This window comes from Aegilops tauschii, chromosome 2 (genome assembly GCF_002575655.3).
Source record: "Aegilops tauschii subsp. strangulata cultivar AL8/78 chromosome 2, Aet v6.0, whole genome shotgun sequence".
Taxonomy (NCBI): Eukaryota; Viridiplantae; Streptophyta; class Magnoliopsida; order Poales; family Poaceae; genus Aegilops; species Aegilops tauschii.
In genome coordinates, this window is record NC_053036.3 from 278,048,581 (window position 1) to 278,057,782 (window position 9,202).

General features: G+C 41.8%; 1 protein-coding gene across 1 annotated transcript; it reads left to right on the forward strand.

Annotated features, from left to right (window-relative positions):
• The first annotated feature begins 530 nt into the window (after positions 1 to 530).
• Positions 531 to 8,922, forward strand: LOC109756466 (exocyst complex component EXO84B). The gene is made up of 7 exons (XM_020315300.4): positions 531 to 1,051; positions 2,081 to 2,178; positions 3,141 to 4,176; positions 5,477 to 5,989; positions 6,548 to 6,736; positions 6,808 to 6,941; positions 8,514 to 8,922. The coding sequence occupies exons 1-7, from the start codon at positions 833 to 835 to the stop codon at positions 8,674 to 8,676; spliced, it is 2,352 nt and encodes a 783-aa protein (XP_020170889.1). The 5' UTR covers positions 531 to 832; the 3' UTR covers positions 8,677 to 8,922.
• Positions 8,923 to 9,202: the final 280 nt, after the last annotated feature.

Genomic DNA, 9,202 nt, shown 5'->3' on the forward strand with positions numbered 1-9,202 from the left:
GTATCCTGTTAATACCTGGAGCACGCAGAAACTGTGGGAGGTGATGACCGCTCGTGTGATCATGCATAATATGATCGTAGAAGATGAGCGCCTGGAACGTCTGTACGATCAAGGGTTTCAGTTTCAGGGTGAGAATGTTGTGCCTGAGCATGAAGGAGCGGCAATGTTTGAACAGTTCACCCAATTTCATCATGACATGCGTGATTGGGAAACTCACGTGCAAGTGTAAAATGATTTGGTTGAGTATATGTGGGCTCATGTTGGGAAGCAATGGATGTATCTTCTTTATTCGGCTTGCAAAACTATGTGAGACATTTTTACTTGTATTCAGCTTGTAGAACTATGCTATTTTATTTGGTTGAAACTATGTTATTTGGCTATATGTTTGAATGCAAAAGCAATGTAAAAATGAGCTATTTGTTGAAATAGGGCGGCTAGCCGGCCACGCCGGCACATATGAATCGACGCGTTGAACGCACTGCCGACCCAAATCTAAAATAGGACGGATGTCGGGCAGACGGATGACCCACATGAACAAAATTCGGATCCATTTGCGTTGGCTCGTTGGAGTTGCTCTTATATCCAACGCCATGTGAGGCGGCGGATCTTTAAAAAAAATCCACCGGCTGACTCTTTGCAGCGCCCTTCAATGTTCGTTGGCTCATTGTCCGCTTAAAAGACCATTTTTATATTTGTTGGATGCTTTAAAAAAAATACCCCAGCCCCCACCCCAAAAAACGACGACAGCCAGGACGCGGCGATCTCGGAGAAGGCGTCCCTTCCCCGCCCCAAATCCGCCACCGCCCTACCGTCGGAGGCTTCTGGATCTCGGATGGCGTCGGCGAAGTCGTCACGGTCGAGGCCGGCCGGCCACTCGGGGGTGTTCCCGGTGGGCGCGGCGGCGACGGGGGTTGGTGGTGGTGGAGGCGGCGGGGGCGGCGGCGGCGGCGACGGCGGTGTGCAGCTCGCCGACAAGCTCAAGATCTTCAAGACCGACAACTTCGACCCCGACGCCTACGTGCAGTCCAAGTGCCAGACCATGAACGAGAAGGTGAGCGAGCTGTCTCTGATCTGTCGCCAGGGTTAGGCATGCGCTCAGCCCGTCTCCGTTTGTGTTTGCCGAGTCTGGACCGCGGATGGTATGATTTGGGTGGTGGGAAAGAGTTTGCGGCGTTCTGTTTCCAGGACGAGCCTGTGATCGTGGTTCGTATGGAGGTACGGGAAATGCGATTTGGGGCCTCGATCAGTGTTCACATTCAGGTCAATTCATTACGGGGGTATTGGCACTATCAACTTCTCCTTTATTGTGTCTGCATTATTGGGTCATGCTATGTACATGGAAAATTCTGGCTGTGGGGATGTGAGTGTGAGAAGATTGTGGTTGCAATGTACTCCCTCGGTAAAGAAATATAAGAGCGTTTAGATCACTAATTTAGTGGAATTGTTCCGACGATAGGTGTGAGTGTTTTACTTTTAGCTGGAGGTTAAACTTGATTCCTTGGTGATATAAAAAGGACGCTGTTTTAGCTGTATTATATATCGGAACTGAAAACTAGGCATGCTCGGGACAACTGAAAAGTAATCTGCAACATGGCGTGCATGCATTATTAGAAGGATTTGGAAATGCTTGGAGTTCAGGTTTGAACATGCTGCCATTCTGGTTAATGCAATTATACTGCGTGTATTGCTTGTGTTTTTCTACCAGGATAACAAGATTCACAACCACTTCATTGAAGTATATCTAAATATGTCGTATTGCATTATAATGTAGGCTGCTGGTGCAGTTTTTGTTTTCACAAAAAAACTGCATTCTCACCTCTGTTAAAATACTCACTTCGCGTCCATACTTTAATTGTTCTCGTTTAACAGCTGAAACTTCTGCATTTGCTTGCAAATTTGCACAACATTTCACGGGAATATTTTGCAAGTCCTTATTTATCTATTTTCCTTCTCTTTTGAGCTTGTTATGGTTATATTCCTTAGGCTTGACTTCCTTCAACATTATTGAAACTGTACCAGAGCTATGTGTACGTGTTAAAATGCACAACGAAAATAGCTGACCAAATCAACTTCATTACAGGAAATAAGACATTTGTGCTCCTATCTGCAAGATCTAAAGAAGGCTTCAGCTGAAGAAATGCGCAGAAGTGTTTATGCAAATTATGCTGCATTCATCAGGTCTGGCTGTAGCCCCATGAGTGCAATTTCATTTGGTGCCTTTATCCATTGTCACCTATGTGCTAGAAATGAACCCCACCAATCATGATGAGTTGATGACACATTACAGAGTGGAATAGTTTATTTATTGTTGCCAATAAAGTTTTCTACTCTCGTTAAATTTTGTATGACACATCATGATAGTGGTATTTTCTAATTACTGATGCCAATGTTTCCACCCACGCTGTCATGTGCTGCATCAGTACCACAGGAAGAACCACTTAAGGCATTTTGGTCCTTCAATAATCAATATAACGCCACTGATATCTTTATATGAAACTTCCTGCATTAATAAAAATTGCTTATGCGGAAGCATTTGCCTATTTTAGTTTTACCGTCTCAGGCTGGGTTGCATTAATAAAAATTGCTTATGCGGAAACATTGCCTATTTTAGTTTTACCGTAGCAGATTCTTCGTTATGAGAAATTTCATTAAACCTTTTGGGATGGCTACGATACGCAAATAACATTTAGGTAAAGAAGTTCCTAACTTGTTAGTTGAGTAGTAAGTGGATGGTTGGAAAATTGTTTGATAAGCACGTAGCATACAATTACACAATCATACTTAATATAGCCAGTTAGTTCCTCTTTTTTTACATATGCATCCTTTGTGTTTGAAAAATAAATGCTGTAGAGTGCTGGCTATCATGTATTTCGTTTTGTTTCTGTCCTCATCAGAAAAGTCCATTCTCTTGCAGTCAAGAGTTCCACTACATGTGTCTTTATGTAGTGGTATCCTTTATGTAGTGGTATCATTTTCTTCATGGTGCATAGTTGATGTGCAAAGCGTCTAATTTGTGGCATGTGAGACCATAATTTGCATGCATGACTTTGTTTTAAAATAATTACTTCCATTTATTTCTGTTCTTCCTGTTACTACATTATTTCCTCACTAATATTTGATAACTGGTCTCTGGTCATCAGAACATCGAAGGAGATATCCGACCTTGAAGGCGAGCTCTTGTCAATTAGAAATTTACTCAATACACAGGCGGCTTTAATCCATGGTCTATCTGAAGGAGTTCAGATAGATTCCCTGACTTCGGGTACTGAAGGTTCTACAGAAGAGGACATATCCAATGTTGAAGGCCAGGAGCCTTCAGAAATACAGAAATGGTCTGCAGATTTCCCTGACATGCTTGATGTTTTGCTAGCTGAGAGAAGAGTGGATGAAGCGCTAGATGCACTAGATGAAGCGGAGCGAGTTGCTGCAGACCGGACACAAACTCTAACTACAGCTGAAATTTCGGCTTTGAGAAGTGCCGTCTCTGATAATCGTCAAAAGCTGGCAGACCAGCTTGCTGAAGCTGCCTGTCAGTCTTCTACTCGTGGCATTGAGCTCCGTGCTGCCGCTTCTGCTCTCAAAAGGCTTGGTGATGGCCCTCGAGCTCACAGTCTATTACTCAGTGCACATAATCAAAGGCTTCAATGTAATTTGCAAACAATACATCCGTCAAGCACCTCATATGGTGGGGCATACACTGCTGCACTTGCTCAACAAGTTTTTTCAGTTGTAGCTCAGGCGCTCAGTGATTCTGTGGAAGTTTTTGGCGATGAGTCATGTTATGCATCTGAGCTGGTTACATGGGCTACACAGCAGGTTTTGTCCTTTGCACTCCTGGTAAAGAGGCATGTGTTGTCTTCTTGTGCAGCCGCTGGAGGCTTGAGAGCAGCTGCAGAATGTGTTCAAATATCAATTGGCCATTGTTCCTTGCTGGAAGCTCGTGGTCTATCTGTTTCTGCTGTCCTCCTGAAGCAGTTCAAGCCCAGTCTTGAGCAAGCATTAGATGCTAACTTGAGGAGAATCGAAGAGAGTACTGCTGCACTTGCTGCAGCTGATAACTGGACACTCACTTATCCCCCAAATGGTATTCGCCCATTAGCTAGATCTTCTGTTGCTAATTTGGCACTTCAACCAAAGCTCTCGAGCAGTGCACATCGTTTCAATTCTATGGTTCAGGTAATGATTGATCTATTTTGTTTGAGCAAAATGAATGAATCTTTCCTTCTTGCTGTTTTCATCAAAATGGTAGTGACCTATCCATCTTGGCATGCTTGGTACTACACAACAAATAGCCACAACCCCTTTTTGTGTGTGTGTGGAGTTGCAACCTCAGTTAACATTTGTCTCGAGCGATTGAATTTCTGTTCGCACAAAGATGTACTCCCTCCGTCCCAAAATAAGTGTCTCAATTTTAGTACAACTTTGGCTGTACAAAGTTGTACACTTATTTTGGGACGGAGGGAGTAGTTCTTAGGATTTGGCTAGTAGTCACTGTATGTGTATCTCAACTACGAGGTCTTCAACCTAGTCGAGTCGAGTCCCCACCAACTTAGGTGACTAGTCACGAGAGCAGAGCAGGGGTTGAAATAGAGAAGAGAAGAGCAGGAGATACCAAGGGTAGGGGATGAGTGGGGAAACAGGAGGGAGTACCGAGTATTGGCCAGGAGAGGTGTCGTTATGTAGGGAAGGCGGAAATCTGAGTTGGTGGCTTGTCTTGGAGCTGGTGGCAGTAGCTGTGGATTGTCTTGGCAGCAGATTAGGAGGTGCAGCAGAAGGTCCCTGGAGGATCACCATAGGCAAGTTGTTGAACGTAGTCGGTTGGCCTGACAAGCTAGGTGATTAGTTACCAACTAGCCATAGGCTTGAAAAACTGCTCGACTAGCCTATGAAATAGCTGAATTATAAATGTTACAGGAGACCCTGTCAAGTGCATTTATTTATTTTTGTTTGCTTTAAGTGAAGTATTGCGTTTCCATAGTACATTGATACCAAAGTAGGTGTTTCATGGGTCATATAAATTAAAATTTAGTAATGTGGCCTTTGAAGTTTGAAGACATGAGAATATTTAATTGTTTATCCTTTTTTCCTTCCTTATATTCTTTAGACTAGCTACCAACACATTATATTAATACAGTAGGATTGCAGTCATTCAGGCGGTTGAAAAGATCAAAGAGCTTCCCAACGAAATTCAAATCATATAATGTCTTGCAGAAGCTGGAAGCATATTTTCATCAACTACAATAATACTAAAGTCCCAGCCTGCGAGAGCTAGAATTGTTTACTTCTAGTTGGCTTCCCTGGTATATTGGTTAGTCATGCTTAAACATCATCACATATGCATATAAGAGATCTTGTGATACATACTGCTTCATTGCACTCGGTTCCTTTGATAGCGGTGACTGTCTTGTATCATTGTCCTTTCAAGTATTGTGCATGACTATATGCAGTATGTGTTGATAATACCTGGAAATTTCAGGACTACTTTGAGGATGTCACACCACTCCTTAGCTTGCAGTTAGGGGGTTCGACAATGGATGGGATTGCAAAAAATTTCAGCTTGTACGTCAATCTGCTCATAAGTGCATTACCTGGATCAATGGATGACGAAGCTAACATAGATGGTTTAGGCAATAAGATTATTAGAATGGCAGAGACTGAGGAACAGCAGTTGGCTTTATTAGCCAATGCATCTTTACTTGCTGAGGAATTGCTACCTAGAGCAGCTATGAAGCTGTCATCTATAAACCAGTCCAGCATGGATGATTTGCGTAAAAGAGGACCAGATAAGCAAAACCGTGTGCCTGAGCTACGAGAATGGAAAAGGAAATTACAACGCATGGTGGACAGGTTGAGAGATAGTTTCTGCAGGCAGCATGCTCTTGAACTAATATTTACAGATGAAGGTGATACCCATCTCAGTGCAGAAATGTATATTAGTATGGATAATACTGTTGAAGAGCCAGAGTGGGTCCCATCTCCAATTTTCCAGGTACTTACAAGCTGCAACTATTTATTGTCTCTTGAGAACTTAAACCCAAGTGCGTATGCCATTTGTGTCATTTATGTTGATCCCTGAACCTTACCTTTGTTTTGCAAATCCTTTAGCTTTTAGGGATAACAGTGCCTCAGGCAGTCAGTGATACGTTGAAATAATTGTTATCTCATTGTTTGTGCAGTTGGTCATGTTAGTTCTTTATATGTATTTTTTGTTTATCATTCTATCATGAATTGGTGATTATAAAACTGGAGGACAGTTATAACTAAAATTAACTGACGACATGGAATGGATGATCCAGGGGTTGCAAGTGACTAGAGTAAATGAAACATATAGACAAATTTGAAAAAAAGGCACCTTTATTGTGATATTCCAAGCACATTGTTATAAATCGTGTCAATATGTTAGCTTTCATCATCTTAGTCCTTTGTATTCAATGTACTCTCGTACAGTTTAGAATGCAGCAACTTGTCAAACATAATTATCTTTCTTTGCATGGAGCAAGCTTGTTCCAAAACAATATGGTCTAATCTTATGTGCTGTTCATTGCAGGAACTGTATGCAAAGCTAAATAGGATGGCAGGCGTTGCTGCAGATATGTTTGTTGGTAGAGAAAGATTCGCTACTTTGCTAATGATGCGGCTCACTGAGACAGTTATCCTTTGGCTCTCGGAGGATCAGGCCTTCTGGGAAGAGATTGAGCAGGGACCAAAGCCTTTGGGCCCCCTTGGTCTTCAGCAGGTAAATTCATTACTTATTTATCTTCTTTTTAGGTGCAACTCTTGTTTCACAATTTTTTCCTTTGTTTGCAGTTCTACCTGGATATGCAATTTGTCATCATCTTCGGACAAGGTCGATTTTTGTCTAGACATGTGCATCAAGTCATATTGGATATCATTGATAGAGCAATGGGTGCCTTTTCTGCTACCGGAATGAATCCTGATAGGTACTATGCTTGACTTCTATTTGTACTTCTATTGGTTCAGAACTAAGTATTCTAGATCTGCTAATTTCAGCCAAAAAGCATAATTATCAACTGCAGTTGCTTAGGATCGTTGGTGATGCACGCAAATATGTTATCCAAATACTAACTGAAGAGAAATATTTAAGCTATGTCATGTCTACTTAGTTTGCTTGGACAGCCAAGCAAATTTTCCTAGCAAAGCTGCCGGCTGCTAAGATTCTCTAAACAGTAATACATCTGGCATAAAGTTAGTTACACTATAGAATCTCTTGTGCCACCACCACTGCTGCCTCCTCAAATTATCTAGAAATATTCAAAGAATATGATAGCTCCATGTTTGGTTGAGGGATATGTTATGGTGGCAATGTCCTTTGAAATCACGGGGCTGTAGCTCCAGTGAACCTAGCTGTTTGATTCATTCCTTCTCTCATTGGGACCTGCATGCAATCAAGGAGCTGCGGTGCATCGTGGCATGTTCTTTATACATCAGTTTATATGTCTGTATCTGAATTGACCTGAGATCCCCATGGCAACAATACTTTATCCTACGGGTGCATACGGTGGAGCAGCAGCTCCATGGAGCTAAACATCCACTCAGTAAGTTATGTCTAGGCAGTTATCTATGTGTTTAGAGTGTTGGTAATGGTATAATTTGGAGGATCGTTTTATGAAAATAGCTGTTTGATGTATTTCCTACTCCCTCCGTCCGAAAAAGCTTGTCCTTCAAATGGATGTATCTATCACTAACTTGGTGCTAGATACATCCATTTGAGGGACAAGCTTGGGACAACTTGTCCTTCAAATGGATGTATCTATCACTAACTTGGTGCTAGATACATCCATTTGAGGGACAAGCTTGGGACAAGCTTTTTCGGACGGAGGGAGTATTTACTATCTCTGTTTCTGAATGTAAGACGTTTTGGCAGTTTAAATTGAACTGCCAAAATGCCTTATATTTAGGAACAGAGGGTGTAAAATTTAGCATGAATGTAAAATGTAGCCATCTGTCGATTATAATCTTAGCTATGTACCTGAATAGCTAGAAAGATGTTTCCTGGATTCTCAGATTGCATTAATACTCTGAAAATACCTTCTGCTCCAATTCGTCATGGTGACCAGCCTGTTATTTGGATCGCAGTTAAACAGTTCGCCTCAGGATGGTTTAGTAACTCCCCGTATTGAGAAAACTTGCATTCTTCCAATTCTTCTTTTTTTCATTTAGTTCTGTTCAAAAAGAGATACCTCAAAATACTTCAATTACCACATGCAAGAAATAGGCCAATACGGTAGCTTTTTTGTTCAATTTCTTGTGGAGTAAAAAAAGCACCCCTTAGGGGAATTTGAGGTATATACCAAAACTTTCCAAAATGCTCCCTCCGTAAACTAATATAAGAGCGTTTAGATCACTAAAGTAGTGATCTAAACGCTCTTATATTAGTTTACAGAGGGAGTATTACTCATACAAGGAGGCCCTTGGTTGTTTCTCTACAAAGTTGCTCGTTGCTTTTTTCCGTGGACTTCTAAATTGAAATCAGTATGCTTGCTTTTGTGCAGTGTCCTTCCCGGCGACGATTGGTTCATGGATGTCGCTCAAGAGGTTGTCGGCATGATCAGTGGAAGGGGTAGGGCTGCCAATGGGGACAGGGAGATTAACAGCCCGACTGCCTCTGTTTCAGCACACTCTATGTCATCTTTCAGATCCCATGGCAGCTCTTAGTTTGCAGGCTAGTCTTTGTAGGCAGGTCATTGTATAATAAGTAATATACTACATTCTCTCCTTTCATATTCCTGTGATCTTACTTTTTGGGTTTCTGTTTTCCTTCTTTGTTCTGCATCTGCTGTGCAAGCATAGATTGATAATTGTTTGACCTAGGAAACAAAATCCTTTGCAATTGTTTCACGCGCTGAGTCCTGCGAGCGTTGCGTCTTGCATGACTAGTATATGACATTGAGTTTTGTATCACCGGATCATTCCTTCATCAGGATTTGTGTAGAGTGAATAAGTCATGGGCGAGTCACCCCTTGTCATTTTTCTGACTGTAAAGCCAGATGTCGATCTCTTAAGCAAGTGCCACTTTACCATGATTTGTGGGATGATGTGAATGAGATGAAACGGTATATCTTCCATGGAGAGTTGTAGAAATTGTAGTTGTTGCGTTTTGTTCTGAGATTCTATTGCTACAGATTATTTTGGATTGGTTTTTAATTAACCTGGCATCTCCAGGAGACAACCAAATGCCCAA